A 25,779-nucleotide genomic window follows, 5' to 3' on the forward strand; every position below is an offset into this window, starting at 1 on the left:
GTGGCTGTAATAGCTAGAGCTGTACTGATCCGAAACCAGGAACCAGGAGCTTCTTTGGCTCTCCCATCTGGATACAGGGTTCAAAGTACTCAGGCCATTCTGTACTGCTTTCCCAGGCCACAAGCCAGAAACTGATGGGAGATGGAGCAGCTGGGACATGAAGCGGCACCCGTATGAGATCCTGGCATTTGCAGAGTGAGAGTTTAGCCATTGAGCCATTGTGCCAAGCCCCAGAGTCAATTTCTTGAACATTTCTCAAAGTCTTCAGATAAGCAGTAACAATTATCGTAGTGAATACCTTTTGCTTGGAGATTAATCATTTAGTTGTTTGGGTTGTTCACAACTGATACTGTGGACAAAGTTAAGAATGTCTTCTAGAACTAGTAGGTTGATGCCTTTGGAAGTTTGGTGTGTTTTTCTATTAAAAGAAGATGCAGACCTTGCTTTTGTTCTGGTAGGCTGTAGCATGACTGTCACCGTGGGCACCAGTCATTGGGATGATAGTGGCTGGCTCTCTTTGTGACTCCTGTACACACACATGTGTTTAGTTCAACACACCACTTTTAACTGTCTCATTTTGGCTGTACTTTGGAGCATATGAATGTACAGTTAGTATTAGGAGTCCCAGACTCAGTTCCGTAACCTTGTTGGTATCCTTCTCTTTTGGCCTTTGGTAAGTTATTTGATGTAAAAATAAAGGTAACCATTAAAATTCTACTTCAGGGAATTATTAATGGATCATAATTTCTATCAGTGACTCAGTAAGAAGAAACTAATTTAACATGCTTCTGCTTTCTATACTTAGGTCAAAGAAAGCCAAGAATTCAATTGATAAATCAACCGAGACTGACAATGGCTATGTCTCCCTTGATGGTAAGAAGACTGTGAAGAACAGTGAAGATGGAACACAAAACCATGGACCTCCGTGTGAAACAGTTGGACCAGATGAGACAGCCTGGCCCACAGCCACCCTGAGGACTATTCCCAGCAAAGTAGGTGTGATTTATAAGTACTTTGCTTCTGTGATTTTACATCTGGTAATGTGAAGTGACTTAGAAAGTGTAGTCAAGCCTGCATTGTGGATAGCAGGTAAAGCCTCTGCCTGTTGGCACTGACACCCCATATGGGCGCTGGTTCAAGTCCCAGCTACTCCACTTCCAGTCCAGCTCCCTGAATGTGGCCTGGGAAAGCAGCAGCAGATGACTCAAGTGTGTGGGTCCCTGCTGCCCAGCTGGGTGACCTGGAAGAAGCTCCCGGTCCCTGGCTTTAACCTAACCCAACATGACAGTCATCTGTGAACCAGGGCATGGAAGATCTGTTTTTGCCTATCCCTCTTTATTCTTTCAAGTAAATAAATAAATACTTAAGAAAAAGGGAATTGTAGTTGTCTTTGAATTCTGTGAGCCTGAACAAACACCAATGAAGAAGCAGAAACTTAGATGATTTTTACGATGAAACTTGATTGCCAGTGTAATTTGACAAGTTTCTGAATTTGTTGATGGTTTAATTTTTTCTACAGTCTCAAGCACCTTAAGGTTGATGGTTCCTGTAAACCCTTGATTTTTCTTTCCTTGTTACTATGATTATTTGGGAATTTGAATTAAGGTGAACTTGAACCTGTCTTCCACCCAGTGTTCCAAGGAAATGGCTGGTTTGTCCTTTGTGTATTACCCTGTCAGCACAGTTCATCTGAACAGATCAGATCAAATGATAGCAGCTATTTGTTTATTTTCCAAGTAATAACTAAAGACACTCCAGGTTTTTTGTAACAAACCCTAATGTAGTGTATTTTGTTTCTTTTTTTTTTTTCATTTTTTTGCTGCTTTTTTTGTGGTTAATTTTTTAAAAGCTGTTACGGCAAAAGAAAACATGATCAAATTAAACATGCTACCTGTGTTACATTTAGCATGTGTACATGAACAATTTGTGTTGAGGGAAAAAATAAAGAAAAGACTATTTTCTAATGTTTGGTAGGGTATGTGTTGGTACTTGCTTGTACTCATATTTTTTAACATTAGTAGCTGCAGACTAAGCTTGGGCTTAAAATATAGTCTATTACTCTGATTTTTAGATTTTTCAATCATTCTTTTAAAACTTTTTAAAAAAAATGTTTTATTTATTTTTATTGGGAAGTCATATATACAGAGAGGAGAAGAGACAGAGGAAGATCTTCCATCCGCAGATTCACTCCCCAAGTGGCTGCAATCGCCAGAGCTAAGTCGACTGAGCCAATCTGAAGCCAGGAGTCCAGAGCCTCTTCTGGGTCTCCCACACAGGTGCAGGGTCCCAAGGCTTTGGGCCGTCCTCACCTGCTTTTCCAGGCCACAAGCAGGGAGCTGGATGAGAAGCGGGGTTGTCGGGATTCAAACCGGCGCCCATATGGAATCCCGGAGCGTTCAAGGCGAGGACTTTACCCTAGGCCACTGTGCTGGGTCCAGGCATTTAACTCTTGATGTGAGTTTCACATTACGATCATCACTCAACGGACAGGTTTTTCAGTCACACAGTATGCATTGCCTTCTAAAGTTTTATGAGAGAAAAATAAAAGTAATGAAACTTAATCTCTGGAGTCTCTCAGTGTGAACATTTGTAAAATCTGAGTACATGTACATACATCCAGTCTGGTATGTGTGCACATTGAACTAGCATTCACCTGCTTGACTCATAGCCATTGTTAATCAATGGTAGTTCTTAGTATTGATAGATATTTTGGTTTGAAAAACAGCAGGGCCCGGTGTGCTAGCCTAATGGTTAAAGTCTTCAACTTGTATGTGCTGGGATCCCATACAGGCACTGGTTCTTGTCCTGGCTGCGTCATTTCCCATCCAGCTCCCTGCCTGTGGCCTGGGAAAACAGTAGACGATGGGCCAAAGCCTTGGAACCCTGTACCTGTCTGGGAGACCTGGAAGAGGTTCCTGGCTCCTGGCTTTGGATTGGTGCAGCTCCGGGCATTGTGGCCATTTGGAGAGTGAACCAGCAGATGGAAGATCTCTCTGTCTCTCCTTCCCTCTGTTGATCTGCCTTCCCAATTTAAAAAAAATAAATAAATCTTTAAAAAAGAAAAGAATAGCAGAAGCAACTTTTAGTTCTTTCAACTTATTTTAAATGGCCTGTATCCTGCTTTTATGCTGTTTTATATTTCTTGATTTTGTAGGCTCTTTCAGGTGCTTCCATGCATAGACATTTTATGGTAATATTTGACAAATGTTATTGAATGACTTTTGGAAGTATGGTCACTAACTTAAGTCATTTGCACAAAGATCAAGAAGCACTAATGAAGCAATTGGAAATCTTTGAAGATATTTTGAAAGTGCACGTCTGTGTAACTTGATTTTCTCCCCGTTTTAAAGCTAAAAACTCAGTCAGAAATAACCGCACTCGTCTTTGTGTTCTAACGTAGGATACCCAAAGAATAGTAACAAATATGTCTGACGAAGAGTCCAGTGAGGAAGGACCTGAGACAGGCTACGCCTTACGCCGTCACGCAGACAGGGCTTCGGAAAGCATTCTCCGGAACAGGAAGTCACAGCACTACAAGAAACACCACCCCAACGAGGTACACACTGCCCTTGCAGACACATGTGCCCCTCACCTGTGTTAGCATTGTACAGCTTTTCTTTAACCAGTGGGGTATGGTGGAAATAAGCATTTCCCCGTCATCCTCAGTATTTGTTATTGATTATTGCACGGTAGTAGTTGTGTAAAAAGTCATGTCGATGCCTAGCCACACGTGCGCACTCATTCTCTGCACCCCCTCTGAACGTGTGTGCATACAGTTCGTTGTTTCCTTTTGAAGAATACCATCCTACGTGGACAATCTGCAGACTCCTTTTCTGCAACTGGAAAGGCTTTTTCACTTCTTCATGAAGGCAAAATTACTCTTAGATGGCACCCCTAATGGTTCTTAAGTTCACCGGTTCTTAAGTTCTCTGTACTGTAAAACTCCCTTTCTTAGTATTTGATTCTACAATTCATTATTGATTTTTTTTCCTCAAAACCCTTTTCCAGCTTTATTAAATCTCTTGAGCTTGACATTGTTTGAATAGGGAAAGAATTTACATTATATTTTCAGGTTGTATACTAAGAGCACAGAATTTTTTAATCTGATTCAAAGGACGTGAATGGCTACTTATAACACTTCCTGGTAATCATTGCCTTTTCTTTTTTGAACTGCGTTGTTCTTTTTGCTTGATGGTTTTAGGGTAAACTTGTGAAAAAATCAAGGGAACCCTGTGCTAGAATAGTAGAAGAGTTGTTCTTCAGACCACTTCTCTGTGGTTGAAGTGCTGGTTAACCTTTCTGGTGGTTGTGGTTGTTTCTGTTCCGTTTGTTAGCAGAATGAAAGTGGTTCTGGACAGAGGGAGAAGGCCTTTCAGGTAGATCAATTAAGAGTGACATTTAATAGGTATAATTGATAAACTCAACTCTGCGATAGCCTGGGAAAGGCATAGCGGGTCAATATCAAATATTAAGGGCAGAAATAGAAAACTCTGCCTAGCTAAAAACAGACCTTAAAGTTTGGGTACTGTCGGTTATAACAATTAGCCATTCATTTTTCAATAAAGATTGTTTAAATTCAAAATGATACTCTATATTATACATCAAGAATTCCTAGGATAAAGTACATGATTTAGAAATTAGAAGTTACTTGTACTTTCTACTCTATACCATAAACTAACTCAGGAGCATGAGTTGTCCACTGTATTTTTGTTTTAGGTTGTCTGTCAATTATTGAACTCCTGTTTGAGAAACAGAATAATAGATAGATAAAAATCTGTGGCCAAGAAAGTAAGAACATAACTTTATTAAAAACATCAGTTCGTATAGGTTAATAGCCACTGTGCTGATTGGATGAACTTGACCTAGTGTCTGCCTACTTGAATTCTGACCTTCAGTTGAGATTTAAGAAAAAATAGGCACAACCTTTGCATGCAGAATAACTCCTGGACTGAAATATGAAGTAAAATGAATTTTGATGTGAGGGCATTTTCCAGTTCTTACGGTTAATACATATCTTGAATGTTTTGCTGTCTCTTTCACTGTCCTTTGACGGTGGAATTAATGTCTTAGACAAAGTATAACTATATGGTGCTGATAGACTCCTTAGAGTTGGAAAGGGTACATAAATTGTATTAATGTCAAAGAATATCTTGATTTCAGGATGCCCCTAAATCGGGTACTAGTTGCAGCTCTCGCTGTTCAAGTTCCAGACAGGATTCTGAGAGTGCAAGGCCAGAATCTGAAACAGAAGATGTGTTGTGGGAAGACTTGTTACATTGTGCAGAGTGCCGTTCATCTTGTACCAGTGAGACAGATGTGGAAAATCCTCAAATTAATCCATGTGTGAAAAAAGAATATAGAGACGACCCCTTCCATCAGGTTGGTTTCCAGCACTGGAATATGTGGGGTTCTCAGTCAAGCTCCTCTGAATGTCTGCACCAATTTTACAGGGATGGAAAAGCTGATGTTTGTCTTTTTCCTTTTCGTGTGAGCTATGATCTGGCTTCATCAGAACACAGAATCCTAGCGTTTGTCTTGGTTGTTCCCTTTATTGTGCAAACAGAAGTTCCCCAAAAGTTGTCAGTACATGAAATTTTGTTAAGTCGGATTCATGTTAGATGTACTTGGCCTTTGTTTTCTACTTACAAACTTTGTAGTTAGGTTCAAGTACGTACTAGCCTGAACTCCACCTATAAGATCAATGATTCCCAAAGCTGCAGCTCAGGAATGTCAAACTTACATTTCCAGACATCCCATAGGAATGTAATTTAGTGTATAACTTTCTGATAGCCTTGTTAAAGACTCTTGAAAAGGTAAACTTAGTTTCAGTGTTTTGTTTAATCCAGTAAATCAAAATGTTGTCACCTTCATACAGCAAATATGAAAAATGTTAATGAAATAATTTTTCAGTTTCTTACACTAAGTCTTAAAACTCTGACGTAAGCTCTGAAGTAATCTGTTTTTGGACTAGCCACGTCTCTGATCTGAGTAGGATGCTGCAGTGAGCAAATAGCAAAGTTCTGTAAGATGCACTCATTGGAGTATGAAGCAGTATTTCAGATTTGACCAAATTCCCCAGCTTCCCTTACAATCTTTTTGTGCTTTGCTGTACTCAAACCTTGGCAAATGGCACATCCATCCATCCATTCTCCAGTCCAGAAACCTGAGAGTCACTTAGAAAACATCCTTAATGTCTCATCTTCATGTTCTATACAAGTCATCACCAAATTCCATCAGTAAAAGCAGTAAGAGCCTATGAAATTAGACATGCAAGAGAACCTCCTCAATCTGATGCATGGTAGTTATCAAAAAACCTTGTGTTATAATAGAGTACTATGGACTAGGTGATGTAAACAGCAAAACATTTAGTTTTCACCATTCAGGCGACTAGAAATCTAAGGTCGGGCTTCCAGCATGGTTGGGTTCTTGGTAAGACCTTCTCCCTGATTTGCTGTTTTCCTTCTCTTGCACACTCAGATAGCAGGGAGAATGAGCTCTGCTCCCTCCTTTTCCTTCAGCTTGTAGGGCACTAATCTCATTATGAGGGCTTCACTCTCAGGACCCCATCATCCTAGGTAGTTAGGTTTCAACATACAGATTTTGGGGACACAGAGCACAAACATTCAGCCTGCAGGTTTCTTTATTTGAAAGAGTTGCAAAAAGAGAGATGGACAGGCAGATCTGCAGATGGCCACTCTGCAGATGGCCACAGTGGCCAGTGCTATTATAGGAAGAAACCATGAGCTGGGAGCTTCATCAGGGTCTCCCATGTAGGTGGCCGGGGCCCCAGCACTTGGGAAACAGCCACTGCTTTTCTTAGGCTATGATTAGGGACTGGAATTGGAAGTGGAACAACTGGGGCTGCTGGTGTTCCAGCTTGTGACTTTATGTGCTAACCATAACTCTGGCCCCAGGTCTAGATTTTTAATGATGAAATTTCTGTGAAAGGCAGGACATATCTTTCAGCATGGCCTTTTGTTTAATAATGCTAACTCCTTTTGCTTGGCTTAGTCTTACTGAGAGCACACACTGAAGAGTAAAGCAGTTTTGAAGAAGGGGGGAACTCTCTCTGTTGGATATTAGAAATTTATGTTGCATTTACTACGTGAAGATAATATGATGTGGATGTGTAACCAAATAGACAGATACAACTAAATAGATCATGCTGATCTAGACCCCTGATCCATGGCAAATCAGTGAGGAAGGAAGGCTGATGTGAGGATAGGTTAATTAGTTGCCTGTACATGATATATATTCCAGATACTTCCTGAATATAGATAAGCAGAACTTTAAACATTTAGAAAAAAATACTTGAGAAAATATTTGTTATTTTATCGTAAAAGACAATTTTTGTAAGTCAGATGTAAAAAGCACAAACAACAAAAAATGCGAGGATTAGTTAATTTGAATGCCTTAAAATTTAAAACTTTTGGTGATAGGCCTTTGGCACAGCAGGCTAAGATGCTGCCCTGCTTCTGATCCAGCCGTCTGCCAGCGTACACCCTGAGGGGCAGCAGGGAGCATCTCAAGGGCATGGGCTGCTGCCGTTTACCTGGGAGACCAGATTGAGTTCTTGGATCCGTCTTGAACTTGGCCCAGCCCTGGCTGTAGGGGATGTTTGGGGAGTGAGCTCTTGGATGCAAGAGCTTTGCTTATCTGCTTTACAGATACAGTAAAAATAAATAATTCTTACAGTATAAAATTGTGAGCTGCAAATGAAACTCAAATACTATTAAAAGTTATGCCACACCTGGGAGGAGATGTTTATAACACACTAATTGCCAAAGTTTTACTCTGCTGTGCCCATGAAGAATTCCTACAGATAAGTAAGGAAAAGACAAGTGATTCAGTGGAGAAGTAAACAGAAAAATGTGCACAGGCAACGTGCCCAACTGACTGATAGACATAAGGAATATCAGAAGGTTCCTGAAAGATGGAACTAAAAATAATGTACATTTTCACGAACTTTCTGAAGGCCTTGAAGATGATTACCTTGACATACAGCCAGGGAAGTATATGTCAGAGCAACAGGTACTATTTTATATTGATCAGATTGTAAGAAGATTGTAAATGTTTAATCTTCCTGTCAGCAAGAGTGAAGAAAGAACTGTCAGTACTAACGTTAGTATAAATTTGTACAGCTACCTTGGAGAGCAGTTTATGATTATGTAGTAAATTTTAAGTTCTGCAACTTGAAGACCCTTCTATTCCATTCCAAAGAGGAAACTGGCAGCATATGAAAAGCAACCATTGTGTTGTACGTGATAGAAATGGAAAACGCATAATAACCAACAGCAGAAAAATGAATAAATGATGACAGATGATAAACCAGTACCCAACAATAAATTGAACCCAGTATAATTTTTCATTAGAAATTGAAGTATAGGGACTGGAGTTGTGGTACAGTAAGTTAAGCTGCTGCCTGCAATGCTAACATCCCGTAAAAGTGCTGATTCAAATCCTAGCTGCCTCACTTGCAATCTAGCTCCTTGATAACATGCCTGAGAAATCAACTGAAGATGCCTCAAATATCCGGACTCTTATGACCCATGTGGGAGGCCCAAACGAAGCTCCACCTGGAGTACCCCTACTGTTGATGCCATTTGGGAGTGAACCAGTGGGTTGGTGGACTTCTCTGTTTCTACCGCTCTCTCAACTCAACTCTGCCTTTCAAATGAGTAAAATAGATCTTTCATAAAAAAAGAGTCCTTGTCCTCCATTGTCTGTACCAGCAATGTCAGGGCACACTTAAATAGCAGACTGAAGGGCTTATGAATGCTTATGAAGGACTACACTATTGTAATAATATGGGGAAAATCAGTCGGGGGTTGGGAATTTGGGGAGAGGGTAGGGGAACCCCAGACCCTACAGAATTGCATCATAAACGTCATGATGGAAGTAAGCACAAAAAAGAAGAGCTCTTACCTTTAAAAAATATGAAAATATCAATCATTTTTGGAATGAAAAAGACAATTTACAGAGCTGTGCAGGTGATCATACATAGAAAGTTTTAAAACACGCCACACTGTATCGGTGGGTGAAAACATGATAAACATCCATCTCAGGATATGTGACCAGGGTAATAAATGAAGAGAATGGTACCAAGAAGCATGCAAACTAATTCTCAGGTCTACCTGTGATCTATTGTCTGTTAAATAAAATGAAAGGGTGAAGTAGAAGGAAAAGATTGAATATGATAAAGCATATCATTATTATTGTCATTCTCTGGAGTGTTTCAGTTTGCGGCTTTGACTCGGGAGAAGAGGCCTGAGGAAGGAAGCCGCAGTGCAGGAGGTTGAGGACTGAAACTAGGGAAGGCGGTGTGAGAAGCATGGCTAGGTAAGACTGCAGATAAGTCAGTGGATAGATGGAGCATCGGAGTTGAAGTGCTTTGGCCTCCACCCCCAAGGTGTCAGACTTCTGGGCACATTTACGTGCATAGGAGGAGACTCGCAGGGAACCAGTGTACGATCCAGAAGGAAGGTTGATTGGCGAAGTTTGGTTTCTTAGAATTAGGAAGGGGGAACATGGTTAGGAAGAGTGACCTTAACCAGAAGGCATCACAACTGCTGCTGAGATAGAAGGAAGAGGGTACGCAACAGCCAGATGATGAGGGAGTGCTGGCTCGTGGTCTCTGTCCTGTGAAGTGCAAGGGGTCAAGGGAGGAGGACGGAGGCGACACAGTAGCTTATGGAGAGTGGAGCAGGCTTGACGTTACCGCTTGTGGGTAACGGAGATGAGTGGACAGGACTGTGTAGCATGAATAGGACACATTCAAGCCCATGAACACAGTAAGAGTAACACTGACATGTTGTGGAGAGTCCAGCTGGAATGAATCTGAAGTCACCAATGTGCTATTGTCCACTCCACCTGGTTATGGGCTATTCTCTTAAAATGTAATAATAATAGCTAGCAGTTAAGGACTGTTTGCTGTATACTAACCATTGTGCAAAGTATCGTAGGTGCATTAACTCATGTCATCCTCACAACCTCTGACAATATAGTTTATTATTTTTTTTTACCCTATAGATGAGAAAATCAAAACCTGGAGTTAGCAATGTGCCCGGATTACACCAAGTAGGTAGTTTGTAAGATATTGCCATCTAAGGGCCCAGAGAGGGGGTTGATTGAGATCACACAGCTGGTAGGAGTCTAGACCTGTTAGATTGAGAAGGAAAGGAACCAGGCAGGGACCGATGAGTTGACGGTTAGGTATGCCCAAGGGAGTGCACATGTTTTAGCGCTGAAGGCTCGAGAGGACTGGTAGATGAGAGGTTGTGGTGAATGACTCCTTTTGGAAATGGAACGATTCTGTGTGATGACAAGGTCTGAGGCGTGGCCATGGCTGTAGCCGAGGATGTTCCTTGGGTTCGTAGAGTGAATGCGCAGTGAGTAATCTGGGAGGCTGTAGGATGTCGGATGAGTCACTGCATGTTCATTCAAGTCCCTCGGACTCAACAGCTGTCGTTGGAGTTGAGGGAAATGCCAATGACTTGTTTTCTCAGAGAGACCACCAGCAGCGCAGGAACAGGACCACGTGATTTTTGCTTATTGTTGTGCCACACAGTTACTGGTATATTGTATGTGCTTAACAAAGACTAGTCAAGTGAATGTATGAAACAAACTTGAGATTTATTTTTATTGGAAAGTCAAAGAGCAACACAAAGAGAATGAGATCTTCCACCTGCTGGTTCACTCCCCAAAAGGCCACAAAGACGAGAGCTGGGCCAGGCTGAAGCCAGGATCCTGGAGCTCCATCTGGCCCATCACAAGGATGGCAGAGGAGAGGCACTCAGGCTGTTTGTACTGCTTCACCAGGGCACTAGAGGGCAGCTGGGTTGGAAGTGGAGAAGCCAGGACACAAACTAGCTCTGTTATATGGATTGCTGGTGCTGTAGATGGGGGCCTAACCCACTGCAGCACTACCCCAATTCCTAAACCATGTTTTTAATGTTTTATATGTTCATACATCATAAATTGGCCTTTAGTCTATCAAGGTACTCTTTTTGCGGGGAGAGGAGCCATAAGATGAAATTTTAAAATGTTTCACTGTGCATGTCTAATTATGATATGCCAGGAATGTATTGGTTTTCTTTTTGGATTAAAGACTAAATTTTACATACATTTCTTATTTGCAGGCTTCAAAATGACAAGCAAACAAACACCCCAAATCTGATATTTTCAGTTTTCCCAGTAGCTGAGTAATGGAAATGAGGTCCTTTTAATGAAAAGCGCAAAGGATTTTCTTGTTTGACCAAAGTTGATATTATTTGTAAAGGATTCTTTGTGCCTACCATAAAGACAAATGAAATCCCTCTTCTTGAAGAAACTTAGAGTACTTGAGTTAGCCTGTTGTAGTCACACTGTCCCCAAATTTTGTTTGTGTTGTTTATTTTTCTTATGGAAACATATTTTCTTTTTCTTCTTCTTCCTTTTTTTTTTTTTTACAAATATTTTCACAAGAGAACTTTTTCTTTCACCAGTAATGGATGGGTCTGTAATAAAATCTAAAACCAGGTTCAGTAATGTGCATTCTTCAGTAGGTAGAGTCAGCTTTTGGTGGTTACATTCCCATAATTGGGAGCACCTGTAAAAATGTCATAGTGAATTTATTTAAAGTAAAACATACCACCATCTAGGGATTCCGGCTTTTGAATGAAGCAGATGAGACTTGAGATGAGGATAGAAAATGCTGGAAGAATTACCAGTCTGAGGTGGAAAACAGGCAGAGGCCACTCTGTGTCTTAGGCATGAAGTGGGGCTGTGTGCCCATCTTTGCCTAAGCCCCAAGAAAGGAATTGCTTGCCACGCCACTCATTGTGGGCTGAAGGCAGCACATGTTTCAGCTAGACTGGTTTTCAGTGCGCATTTCACACACATAGAGGGTTCTTTTAATTCCACCAGCTTCTAATTACCATCTTCTCTCTTGCTAATTTTGGCTTTCTAGAAATAAGATGATACCAAGTGCTGGGCCATGGAACTGGCAAGTTAGCTGGGTATAAATGAGCAGTTTGGGAAGGACAGGGAAGAAACTTGATTGCCCATTTCTTCTTTCTGGCATTGGAAAGCCCTTGTCTGTGTAACTGGGAAAGAGTCAAAACAAGAAAAAAAAAAGTCTGTGAATCAGTGCCGGAAATCCGTGGCCGCTCAGCTTCCTGCCCTTTCTCCTACTGCATGTTTCTTTGTTCTGTTCTGTTTCCCAGTTTTTTTTAAAAAAAGGTTTATCTATTTTTATTGGAAAGTGAGATATACAGAGAAGGAGAGACAGAGAGAAAGATCTTCCATCTGATGATTCACTCCCCAAATGGCCGCTGTGGCCAGAGCTGCACCAATCCGAAGCCAGGAGTCTAGGGTGTCTTCCAGGTCTCCCACGCAGATGCAGGGTCTCAAGACCTTGGGCTGTCCTGGTTTCCTAGGCCATAAGCAGGGAGCTGGATGGTAAGTGGGGCTGCTGGGATATGAACCAGCACCCATATGGGATCCTGGTGCTTGCAAGGCGAGGACTTTAGCCGCAAGGCCACGCTGGGCCCTATTTTCCAGTTTTTAAGCCTTTATATTATACATATTTTGGTGCAAATTACTTCTTCCCAAAGCTAACATGATGTTTTGTTTGGGGATAAATTCTAATGTATCACTTGATAATGATAGCTAGTATCTCATGGCTGTGAAGGCCCTAACAGTGAAATGTATGCCATGAAAGTAAATGGATATTAAAATCCTGTGTCTTTGAAAAAGTTAACAATTTCCTCCTGTCTGTTTTTTTGTGTGTTGTTAATTCGCAGCATTAGTTAGCATGAATGAGTGTGGCTTTACTCCTCCTGGAGGAAAATCCTTATGGTTTACAGAAACATTTCCTTACCATATTTTAATCACGTTTTTATCCTCCAAAGAATGAACATAACCAGAGTAGATTTTTAAAGAATTCTTATATTCATTGTTAGCAGCTATTTTAAAATGATGCATGTTACAAAGTTTGCATGTTAGAAGATCTAGTATTTTCCCTGAAGTTGCTCTGAATGCAGAAGCAATCCTTTGTGTCAAGTGTGTTTAGTCCTTTAAAGATGGAAGCCAGAGATGCTGAGACTTGGACACCTTCGCCCTGTTCTGGGTCTGTTAGTGTTCCTTCTGTTTTCAGAGTCTGATCATGTGAAGTGAGTGTTTCGTTCATTTTACTGCTGTCTTTAACCTACTCTATTTTGAAGTTTTATTTTATCCTTTATTTATAAAACTAAAGCCAGACAAAAATATGCAAACAAACCTTAGCACCTGATCTTTCCTGCTAAAGCTTTCAGTCTACACATTGTGGTTTTTTTTGTCCCTTGAAACATCAAAAGACTTTATTCTACCTGGGGGGACATTTCTATTCTTTGAGCATCAGTTTGTGGTATTTGCTCAATCTGATATGAGTTAATGCTTTGGAGAAACACTGAGTTAAAACGTCAGAAAGGTAACTGAATTTAAAGATAAGTGTACGGGAGGATCTGTCCCAGGATAAGGTGGTATCCTTATGTCGTAATTCAGAGAGGATCGAATCTTAGCTGTCACGTTATTTTTTATAAAAAAACTTTTGACCGTCATTACAATTATGCATGTATATGTAGGTATGCACAGATATCTATGTTCCAATTACAAAATATGCTAAATATATTGAGTGCTTCTGAAATGTTGTTAAAATGGTATGTGTATACACAAATGCATGTACATTTTTTGTTGTATAAATCTGATAAATGTATTTACCCATTTCTGTGTAATTCTTGTAGAGTCATTTGCCCTGGCTCCATAATTCCCACCCAGGACTAGAAAAAATAAGTGCTATCGTCTGGGAAGGCAACGACTGTAAGAAGGCGGACATGTCGGTGCTGGAGATCAGTGGGATGATCATGAACAGGGTACGTGTGGGAAGCCCGCTCTGCTCGCTCCGAGCTTCAGTTCGCTCTTCCACTGATAGCACACTGTTGAAATGCTGCATGAATAACCCACTCACCTCATGTCTTTATCCTGAACGTTATTTGCATGTAGTTGTCTTCTTGTGTCATTTAAACACTGATGTGTCACCAAGCTACACATTTTTATCCTTCTGACCAAGAATAGATGATAAAATCTAAAATCTTTCCTCTTGTGTGTGTGTGTATAGACATATACATATAAATCTTTTAAATGTTTGTGTGTGTATATGCTTACTGACTCACCTGCTTATTAGTATTCAAAAACAAAACAATCAAACTACATAATATGTATGTATGGAATATGTATGCATATATGTAATATGGGTCCTTTTACATTAGAGATTTAATAGTGAATTATTTTAAAAATTGAATAAATTATATTTTATGTGTATGGTATAGGTCCTCAGACTGGAGTAGGGTCTAATCTGATTGTTAAAATGAATGTTTTATCGAAATGATCTCCTCTGCTATAAATCATACTTAATTTCTATTGATTTCACTATATACATTTAGTTCTAGATAATATTTCTGTATGTTTTATCTTCCCTGTCTTCCTTTTTCCTCCCCGGCTCCCTCAAGGTGAACAATCACATACCAGGAATAGGATACCAGATTTTTGGGAATGTCATCTCCCTCGTCCTGGGTTTCACTCCGTTCGTTTTCCGACTCTCTCAAGCCACAGACCTGGAGCAGCTCCCGGCACGTTCAGCCACGGAGCTCTGTGAGATCGCCTTTGGCTCCAGCGAGGACGTGCTGGTTCTGTCCATGGTGCTCATCAGCTTCGTGGTGCGGGTTTGTCTAGTGTGGATTTTCTTCTTTTTGCTGTGTGTGGCAGAAAGAACTTATAAACAGGTGAGTGCTGGAAAATACTTATTAGAAAATATTTATTAGACATGAAAATATTTATTAGACATGTTCCCGAGGCATTTTAGGATTTCATTGAATCATTTGACTTAATTGTGTGTGCATTTTGCTTTCCTAGCACTTAATCAAACGAAGCCGTCACAGTACAGCTTTGTTGGATTTTATCGGTGATTCTATACGTATAAAGCAATCCATATCTTAATATGTATTTTTTTTTTTGTAGCGATTACTTTTTGCAAAACTCTTTGGACATTTAACATCTGCGAGGAGGGCTCGAAAATCTGAGGTTCCTCATTTCCGGCTGAAGAAAGTCCAGAATATAAAAATGTGGCTGTCTCTGCGTTCCTATCTTAAGGTAAAATGGCAGTCATAAATTCTGCTACCGTGTTAACTTCCTCTGATGGTCCCACTGTCTTTGTTGACGTGCAGTGTCTCTAGTCGCCAGCTTACTCAGAATCTAGACGGATTTTGTTTCTACCTGTGAGCGTTGTCACAAGCCAGCAGAGGGAGCCCACTACTTAGAAAAGAATAATAATGGGGAAAAAAAGTCATTTTATTATAAGGCTAATCATGCTAGTGCTAGTTCAAAGATGTTTATTCGAAACACCTGTCTTAATCAAGGTTGACTCAAGGACCGAATATTCTCTGATACACCTAGATCTTTAATCTGATGAGCAGAGTCTTTATTTTTAGTATTGGTGCTGTATTGCCTTTGTATTTTAAAATTCAAAGTTATCTGCTTACCGTATTTGAGTAAGAGAGAGATCTCATCACTGGTTCTCTCTTCTCGTATGCTCAGTGGCCCAGCGTGTCTGGAAGCCTGGAGTTCAGCACAGGATGCCCCAGATAGGTGGTGGGGACCTGGCCACCCGAGCATCATCCGCTGCTTCCCAAGGTCTGAGGCAATGGGAAGCTCAGGTCGGAGGCTGGATTTCAAACCCGAACACTTGTCCTTACAGCACAGGACAAATGGCTGTCCCTCTTCTTTCCTTTAAATCACTTTGGTCTCCTTTGGGACATCGTTTGCTCAGCTCAGCGACCATCCTGCCAAGTGCTTTCTCAGGGAGCTAGATCAGAACAGAGCATGCTGACATGCCAGCATCGCAAGTGGTTACTAACGCACTGCACCACTGTGCCAACACTGTATATCTCGAAGCCAGATGAAGCCTCGCTGCCAGTTGTCTTGAAGCATCCTACTTTTATCATTTCATTGCCCCCACTGTAGGAACTTGCCGCATAGAACTGTCATTGTGGGCTGGTGGCTCATTCCCCTGCCACTTCCTGTGGGCAATCGTGTCCATTTTGTTCTATGCTATATTTCTAGAAACGAGCACAGTGCTTAGTTCTGAGCCAGTGCTCAAGAAACATTCATTCAATAAATTATTAATGTCTGACAAAATGAGAGATCCGAAACTTAGGCTAAAAGTTCTGTTTTTAGAGGACACCTTCACCATGCTGCGGATCCTCAGGAACTAGTGATAACTTGCACATTTCACTTCCTCTAACACACTCGGTGTGTTTCAGCATTGTGAGCTAGGGTCAGCCCCCAGTGATGGGTCAGTGCCTTCGCCTGGAGCAGGTGGACCAGCTGCTGAGCAGTCATGCGTTGACAGCTGTTTTCCCTTTTCTCTGTCCTCAGCGGCGAGGGCCCCAGAGATCTGTTGACGTCATCGTTTCGTCTGCTTTCCTGTTGACAATTTCAGTTGTGTTCATCTGTTGTGCACAGGTGAGTGTAGAAACTCCACACAGCAATCAGTAATCAGCGTAGTAGCGCAGGTAAGCCTGGTGAGCCAGGGGAGTTTTGAAATTGACTTGTGGCAGATTTTTGGGGGGCACAGTAGATACAATGCATCTGTATGTCCTGTGTCACCAACAGTGGACAGAGCTTGAAATGTCTGCGAGCATACAGGAATTTTTTTCTAGGATCCATCTGATAATTTTTGTTTCCCAAAAAACAAACATGAGTCAGAGGAGTTATAAAATTGTTCCACGAATCTCTGATTTATTCACAGTTAGCATTCTTTTATTATTTTTTTTAACCTCTGATTTGCATGCTGTGAGAATGAATTCTGAGTGACCAAGACTAGTCGGGAATTACAGAAGTAGCTGAGGAAGTATTTTGGGTTATGAAAGTTTTGCAAGCTTTGAGTTCAAGTAGTATGACACGGTACATTGTCTGAAGTTTTTCTGCTTTCATGCACGAAACAGTGTTGGGAGGAAGAATAATCTTAGCTGTTTAAATATTCCTACATTAGCTTATTACTAGACATGTTGCATACCTTTGTCACTTCACAAGACAGGAAAGGCCAAACATGAATGACCATTAAACCCCAAACTGGAGCTGTTATGCAAAGGCTCCAGCAGTCTGAACATCTTGTCCTGCCCCCAAGTCAGAATAAAAAGTGGTTCTAGACCCACAGAGACCCAACAGAAGCAAAACTGAGACCATTCCGGGGGGTTGTGGCTGTGGTCTGGAACTCGCAGGATTTCCACAGATGAACCCTTTCCCATTTCAAAGCACCCAAACGAATCGTCCTTTGTGGGTCAGTCAGCCAGGTAGCCAACTGCTGGGTTAAGAGAGACTGGTCTATGTAAACTGTCAAGTTCCTTTAAAGTGACTGAAGACTTAGATAATGCAATGGGGAACAAATAGACTTGGGAAGTAACCAAGGGGTACTTCAGGTGCATCAGACATTTTAAAAAATCGATATTGAAAGCACCATGACCCAAATAAACCCAGCTGAGGTACATCCTGAGAGCTGGGAGGGAGAAGTGACCCCAGAAGCAGAACTAAGACAGGAAGGGTTACCATGCAGGTGGGAGGCCCGGCTTCACTGGACCTAAGCCAGTAGCTGGAAACGCCACTTAGGTCCCATGTGGGTGGCAGGGGCCCAGGTCCTTGAGTCATCATCGACCACCGTCCCAGAGGAATTATGTGGAATCTGGATCAGGAGCAGAACATCGGAACTCCAACCAGCACTCCAGTATGGGATGCATGTGCCGCAAGCTTTGGCCGAGCCCCCCATGCCACAGGACCAACCCTGCAACTCTGTGCACAGGAGGTCTTGAAAAGGTTCATGAGAAGAGAATAAAATGAAAGGCTGTATGTGGACGGCAAACCTTGTCCTGCCCCCCTGCCCCCCGTCAGGGATAAATGCAAAATCGCTTAGCTCGGGCGTGAGGCAGGGCAGGGGAAGAGAAATCAAAACTGAGGGAAAGCTGAAAGGAATTTTGACAGAATCTGTGAATCTAAACTTCAAAAATCTGAAAGAAATATCACAAAATAGGAGGATTTGACCATACTGGTTACAGGTCCCATGACATATATTGAGTATGTCCTACTTTTGATATACATCAGATATTTTGTGACACACGTAGAAAACACCCTACATTCAGTCTAAAATTAAAATGTAATGTGACGTTTACACTGCGAGTGTTTTTCCCTTTGGAAATGGAACTGTTTGAATCCCGCTCCCGCTTCATGGGGTCTGTTTGAATTCTCGCAGCTGCTCCACGTCCATGAGATCTTTCTAGACTGTCACTACAATTGGGAGCTTGTCATCTGGTGCATCTCACTGACACTTTTCCTCCTGAGGTTTGTCACTCTTGGATCGGAAACAAGTAAAAAATACAGCAATACCTCAATATTACTTACGGAGCAGGTGAGCATGCGTAGTTATTGTGTTAGAAATGAATGTCTATGAGCTGCATGCCAGGTTAAAATGTTATCATTTACTTCATGTTTCCTGAGAGCAGAATTTGAGTGAAATCATTCATGCTGTAGAAACCAACACTGAACATTTGATAAAACACGAGCTTTCTTTGATGTTTCTCCTTTATTTCAGATTTCAAATCTAATCTGTCTCTGTGTCCCATTTTAATTGGACAAGAGGGAAATAGCTTCCACAGAAATGACATGTTCGAAACCATTAGTGGAATATGTTTGCTTTGCAGTGTAGCCGGTCTGCATTTAAATGAGTCTGACGTTTTATTCAATAGAATAAAATATTTCATTCAAAAGAATAGAATAATAACCTTGATGCGTAACTTCTCTTGTAGGAGTTTGTTAAAGGCCTTCCTCCTCCATGTCATAGGAATTGTATAAGGAAACATTGGCAGTGGGCTTGTTGAAGATTAAAGTTAAGGATCATTTGCTTTTTATGGGCTTAGCTGCCCCACAGGTTCACACAGGCCCGTCTGTCCACGAGGGGAGCTGCGCGGGTGGCACGCAGTCCTCTGACAATGTCTGTGTGATGACAGTTTGTTCATCTTTTTTTTTTTTTTTTAATAAAAGATAAACCTCTACTTGAAAATGGAGAAGAAACCTAATAAAAAGGAGGAGCTGACATTAGTGAATAATGTCTTGAAGCTGGCTACTAAACTGCTGAAGGTGAGAGTGCAGTTGGAGGCGGAGAGTGTGGGGCGCACCGGCTTGACGTCGGAGCTGCATCCCTCGCTCCTGTAGACCCTGCTTTGTGTTTCGTCTTCGTGACTCCCAACATGGGTTCCAAGTTATATGCATGCCATTTACATTGTAATTCTCACTGCAAAAAGTAGCCGGGCTAATCCAGGCAATTTCTTAAAACATTGTACAGAGTGTTAATAAAGCTTAGAGAACTGTGGAAGTTGGAATTGGAAACTTTCACCTCCTGGAACTTAACTAAATTTCAGAATTGAAGATGTGATGTTCCTATCAGTAAATATTTCATTTATAAGTCATTCTGGTAAAAGTATAGTCTTGGAAATATTTAGTCACAATAGCTAGGAATAATTTGATAAAATGTTTTATTGTCATTTTAGAATGCTAACAATGCTTTCTTGAAGAGGAAAATTTTTATTTGTTCTTATTCGAAAAAAACTGGACGCTGGATCGAAAACAGAGCTGTAGTGCGAACCAGGGCCTCTGGCATGGCTTGTGGCTAATCCCAAGTGGCTGCTTCCTCACTGTACCAGGGCAGCCACACCAGGAAAAGAATTGAAATCTGAATTTCTTGAACCAGTTGATTAAAATTCTTGGAATTGTTTAGAAGTTCCCAAAGAATGTCATGAAAATAATTGTGTTAATTGGGTACAGACAGTGGACCTCACTCTATAAGACATGGAAAGAGTTCCCAAGGAAAATGGGGGTGGGAATGGAGGTGATATTAAAACAATTACAAATGGGGCCTGGCACAATGGCCTAGCGGCTAAAGTCCTCACCTTGAATGTGCTAGGATCCCATATGGGCGCCAGTTCTAATTCTGGCTGCCCCACTTCCCATCCAACTCCCTGCTTGTGGCCTGGAAAAACAGTCGAGGACAGCCCAAAGCCTTAGGAGTCTGTACCTGCGTGGGAGACCCAGAAGAGGCTCCTGGCTCCTGGCTTTGGATTGGCTCAGCACCAGCTGTTGTGGCTACTTGGGGATTGAATCATTGGATGGAAAATCTTCCTCTCTGTCTCTTCTTCTCTCTATCTATCTCACTTTTCAATAAAAATCAATCTTAAAAAATTATAAATTTATTTAATTTTTAAATTTCTTTCATTATCGTGAGGAAGATGGTGATATTTTAATGATAAATACAAAATGTAGGCTAACAGTAATATAGGCAAACTCAAATTTTTTTTGCCAAAATGTTGATGGGGAAATATTTTATATTAATAATTTGATGTTTGCTGGATACTTGAATGTTGACTGCCTCCAAGGTCTGGGCACGGTGATAAGCAAGAGGGGCCTACAAAAGTGCTGGGTCACAAACAGTGTGATCTTACAGAAATGTAAAAATACCTAAAATAGAAAGGATAGTGTGCTTTGCCCCCTAGTCCAAAACCTGCTGCTGAATGTAGATCGAAACTGGTCGCTCACTTGTCAGCCGAGAGTCTGTGAGCTGCACTGATGCCAGCCATGAGTTGTCTTCCAGTTCATCCCCTCTGCCCTGGTAATCCTGTCTCATGTGAGATTCTTGCCTCACTGAACGGAGACACTGAACTGTCTTAAAAGGTGTTCTGGGCTCTGGCCTTACTGCCTTCATCTCTCTTCCCCATTGCTCAGCTGGGGACCTTCCACACACACACACCTGCTTCAATTCCCTTACTGTCCCCTTGTCCCCAGTCTGTCCAAACAACCACCTGACTGAAGCTACTGGTTTTGCAGGTTCGGAGCACTGCCACCCCCTCAGGCCTGCTGCTGCTCCGTGGCCTGCCATGTTCTGTGGTGTGGGATCACCTGCTCTCCCCCGACTGTCGGATTCTTCAGCTCAGGGATTGACTTCCCAGAGCCTAGAACAGGCCTTGGCTTGTAAAAAGAGCTTTAAATATCTAAAACATGTATTTGAAAACGAATTGCCTCAAAGGGGAATTTTAACATGAATTAATATTGTCAGAAAAGTGGGCTATTTCGATTTTCAATTCTTCTATGTAAATCTGTTCTCTTTCAGTTTTTCTCATATACTAAAGAAATGTTATCTACCTTCCACGTAGCTACTAGATCAGCACACCCCTGGTCATTGTTTTAAAGGAAATTATTTTCTAAAAAGAAATAAAGTTGCTATGAAAATTTATTTATTTAAAATTTGATCAGGTTTGTCTTTCCTGAAAGCATCCTTTGCTTGCGTCTTTTTGGAAATAATGCTTTAAAAACAAAAAGATTTATTCAAAAGTGAGATTTACAGAGAGACAGAGAGCAGAAAGGTCTTCCAAACCAAGTGGCCATAACAGCCAGAGCTAAGCCAATCTGGAGCCAGGAGCCAGGAGCTTCTCCTGAGTCTCCCACGTGGGTGCAGGGTCCCAAGGCTTTGGGCCGTCCTCGACTGCTTTCCCAGACCACAAGCAGGGAGCTGGATGGGAAGTAGAGCAGCCGGGATTAGAACTGGCGCCCATATGGGATCCCAACGCAATCAAGGTGAGTATGTTAGCCCCTAGGCTACAGTGCCGGGTCTGGAAATAATGCTTTTAAGAATTCCCATTGTAGTTGTCATGAGTTAATGAGGGTGATCATTATTCTTGAATCTGGAGCTTATTGAGTTTTTTTTTCCTTTCCCTCCTGTTCCCCCTTCTAGGAGCTGGACAGTCCCTTTCGATTGTATGGACTTACCATGAACCCACTGCTATATAACATCACCCAGGTTGTCATCCTGTCCGCCGTGTCGGGGGTCATCAGTGACCTGCTGGGCTTTAATTTGAAGGTAAGACAGTTGTCACCTCCTAGTGGCCCTTCTGGGACACTCCTTTGGGCCTGTGCTTGGCTGAGATCTCATCAGTGAATGAAAACACCTTCCCATTTGATTTGAAACAAACAAACAAGAAATGGTATCAATTCCTAGCTTGTGATACCGGTGGGGTTCCTGTTTCGTAGAGCATTCGTTATAAATGGAAGTCTTGTAGGATAAGTAGAAGTATTTACTTTTGCTCATGTGATATGAATCTAAAAAAAGGAGCAAGAAGAGCAGTATTTCTGTTTTGGCCAAAAGTTCTGTTACCTTGTCACTGCTATAGCATCTTCCAGTGCATTAGTAAGGTGTGGGATTGTTGCGTTAAGTGGGTGGTTAGATGTATTTTGCCACTTTTCAGCAAAGGAAATCTCCATTTTACTTTTTTTGTTTGTGTTTAAAGCCAAACTCTTCCTGAGGGTGAAGGAACTATAATATCAAAACCTATACTCGCTTGTGAACAAAATTCAGACTAAAATACCATACATGACCAGATTCACATTTCCATGTCCCATCCAGCTCTAATGATGACTGTGTTTCTGCCCCCTCCAGCTGTGGAAGATTAAATCCTGAGGAGTCCCAGGGAAGCAGCCATGGCCTCTTTCCCGAAGGCGTCGCCGACTGTGCACCTCGGGAGGCTCAGCCGACAGGCTCAAGTGTTTACATCAGACTGTCTTGTGCAATTCTTATATTTATTTTACTTGTTCATTTTTTTAAACATTTACTTTAGTCTTTATATTTTATTTTTAAGCATTGGTGTCCTTAGTCAGTGAAAGGGTGATAAAACTGATAACTGATACTTGAGATCCTGGTAGTTAGCTAAGTCACGGAGCATGACCGCGGAAGCCATGACTGGGCTGAGCCCTGTGCCTCCATGGATGCCGAGAACTTGCCTTACGGAGGGAGACAATTCTTTAGCTTTACAGTGTTGTGTTGGACTCAGCAAAGCACAGATAGCATTTTCTTGAGTAACTCAAGAGCAGTCAGGGTTTTCCTTGGGTTATTTTAGACGGTGCCAGGATCTAAATTGATTAAGCTACAGTTGAAGCACCCTTCAGTATTAAATTATATATCTATATATGTATATGTGTCTATGTGCATATATACATATACATATATAGTGTTACATAACAGGTCAACAAGTGCTCTTTGATGACAAAACTCTTAATAGAGCAATAATTGTAAATGGTTACCATACTGTAAGATATTTTGATACAAATTAACTAGTAATAATTGTATTTATTTGAAACACTGGGCTGTCCGCACAGCTCCAACTGTGCATGCTCAAAATGTGCACTTTTAAAAATTGTTACTTTTAATGTGTATCTTTCTAGGGGATATGTCATAGTGTACTAGGGCATGATATGGTATCCTTCTGAGTGAGGCCTCTGCCCATCTCACAAGTGAAGTGCCTATTGATATAACTAGAGTACATCATGTTTACTCAAGTAAGGTAATTTTCTCCCCATGGTACACTGTAGTGTGTTCTGTTCATACCACACTCAAATGAGCAATTGAAGAGTCAGGCTGACAGCAAATACGATATTCCTCACACCACTAGTCATGAAATGATATCTAAATTTCCATCGAAGACAGCTTCAGCTTGCAAATCCTACCCTCCACCCTCAATCTATTGCGTTTTCGCGCCCCCTCCCCGACCCCATCTGTTACGTAAGGGCTATCTTAGATGCTTTGAACTTGGGGAATTAACTCCCACCACAGCCCCCTTCCATCATTGCCAAGTGTCCCGTCAGAACTTATCCTGTTGGCATGTTAGGTAAATAGGGCAAAGACAACAGTATTTTAATTGGGCCTGGGTTTTAAGTTGTTATGTCTGTACAATCAAGAGTGTTTTAGGACTCAACTTGAAATGTGAGATTTTTTGTGTGTGAATTTTTTTTAAAACTGGGCATCTCGTTTCTAAAAGAATATATCTGAACAAACTAGAATTTTCTTGGTGCAAAGTGTATCATGTTGGATCAGCCTCAACGTTTGTACACATTAAAAATAATCAGTTGTAAATAACCTTTGATTGGTGCAGACCACCATCAGATCACCCCAGATCACCATCAGAACCAGGAATGCCAGTAGGACCGAGCCAGGCCGCATGCGCGCGGTCTTGCCATTCCTGCGGGGAATCTGGGCTCTGCCTCACCGTGCGGCGGATGTCGCAGCTGTACGGGACAGCTGCGAGCCTTCCATCTTCTTTGCCTCTGTGCTCATATGTTTAATAACGACCAAAGTGCATTCTGAGTCTTTTCAAACAATGTATCCCTGGAGCTTTAAGAACCCACCTAGTTTCTCCCGCGAGAGTTTTAGGCTGTGTCTTGGCTGTATTTCTTCTTCTTCTTCTATTGTCTAATGTTGAGGTGGTTTTTAGGAATTATATTTTATAAACTTTTGGTTTTTTTCAGACTAAGGTACATGCCTATACAAAACTTAACATTTTGCACAGAATATATCAAATATATTTTGAGAAAAAAAAAAGTACAGCATGAGTTCTGTTAGGAGTAAAAGATGAAACTCTGTGTCTCGTGCATATTTCAGAATGGAGCTATTTTTGAGAGAAGTAGCAGAGTAGGCTGATTGAGGGAGACGCTGCTTCTAGGTGGAACTTCAGTTGAACGCAGAGCTGGGAAGTGACGGGCCAAGTGCAGTATCCCCTCTCAGCAAGCATGCACCATGTTGAGTCGTGTCACTGACGAGGGCAAGCAGCAGCAGCCGGGAGTGGTGAGAGCTGGCACCTTCCACCGTCTCAGAAAGCAGCAGCACCGTTCTGTTTCCCAAAGCAGAAAAATCAGCTTTGCTGCCTTAAAAAAACCAGGAATGTGAGAGAGGAGACCACATCACGGCAAAGCCAAGAGGCGGAGACAGAGCTGTGGCGGGTGTTTGTTTACCTGTTGCTTCTTTGCTGCGTGTGTGACATTTGGAAGTTTGAACAGCAAGTTGAAAATAAAGCATTTTGTGACTGACAGTGTTGGTTTGTTTCTTAACAACAACAGCAAAAAGATTTTGAGTTACAAGTCTGTGGTGACTTTGAGATGACTGTACCATGAGCTTTCGTTTTGTTTCAGTTGTTTTTGGAAAGATTTATTTGATTGGAAAGACACATTTTCACAGAGAGAAGGAGAGACAGAAGTTTTCGTCCACTGGTTCATTCCCCCTACGGCCACAACAGCTGAAGCTGAGCTGAGCCGATCCAAAGCCAGGGGCCAGGAGCCAGGAGCTTCTTCCAGGTCTCCCATGTGGGTGCAGGGTCCTAAGGCTTTGGGCTGTCCTTGACTGCTTTCCCAGGCCACAAGCAGGGAGCTGGAAGGGAAGTGGAACATCCAGGATACAAACTGGCATCCATATGTGACTGTGGTGCATGCAGTGATTTAGCCACTGAGCTATCGCCTTGGACCCTGTACTTTCATTTTAAATGTTAGGGGAAATGACAATAAATGTCTTAAAACATAGCAACATTTCTGATTTTGTTAAGATTCTCACGACATGAAAGATTAGTAGCATACACATACACAGACTTTGCCTCCCGAATGCTATTACATCACTCATGTCTGTGTTTGCAAACAGAAAGCAGGTGGTGGTCTGGAAGGGTAGTGGCTCCCAGCTCCCAGCAGAACTGCCTCTAACCTCATTGTGTTCACGAACAATCAAGATATTTTGGGCAGTCGGGAGCAGTATGTGACCGGTTTCCACCTCCTGCAGTGGATGACCAACATCAGAAAGCCTCTATACAACTTGGCAAAGTCTTCCTCTGGTGTTCAGGAAACAGAAAAATTAGA

At 41.7% G+C, this 25,779-nt stretch overlaps 1 protein-coding gene across 4 annotated transcripts in view; it reads left to right on the forward strand.

Annotated features, from left to right (window-relative positions):
• The window catches only part of PHTF2 (putative homeodomain transcription factor 2), an 81,376-nt gene extending 56,678 nt beyond the window's left edge, over window positions 1-24,698 (forward strand). For 2 of the 4 annotated variants that reach the window (XM_058657500.1, XM_058657501.1), the window contains 11 exons: window positions 806-992; window positions 3,401-3,556; window positions 5,161-5,379; window positions 13,761-13,889; window positions 14,526-14,798; window positions 15,034-15,165; window positions 16,450-16,536; window positions 18,317-18,472; window positions 19,105-19,200; window positions 21,845-21,970; window positions 22,547-24,698. In XM_058657500.1, the coding sequence (XP_058513483.1) occupies window positions 806-992; window positions 3,401-3,556; window positions 5,161-5,379; window positions 13,761-13,889; window positions 14,526-14,798; window positions 15,034-15,165; window positions 16,450-16,536; window positions 18,317-18,472; window positions 19,105-19,200; window positions 21,845-21,970; window positions 22,547-22,567 (1,582 nt within the window). In that variant the 3' untranslated portion in view covers window positions 22,568-24,698. The remainder of the gene's footprint in view (window positions 1-805; window positions 993-3,400; window positions 3,557-5,160; window positions 5,380-13,760; window positions 13,890-14,525; window positions 14,799-15,033; window positions 15,166-16,449; window positions 16,537-18,316; window positions 18,473-19,104; window positions 19,201-21,844; window positions 21,971-22,546) is intronic. The other 2 variants (XM_058657502.1, XM_058657503.1) reach the window with 1 other exon arrangement.
• The last annotated feature ends 1,081 nt before the right edge of the window (window positions 24,699-25,779 follow it).

This window comes from Ochotona princeps, chromosome 32 (assembly GCF_030435755.1).
Source record: "Ochotona princeps isolate mOchPri1 chromosome 32, mOchPri1.hap1, whole genome shotgun sequence".
NCBI lineage: Eukaryota > Metazoa > Chordata > Mammalia > Lagomorpha > Ochotonidae > Ochotona > Ochotona princeps.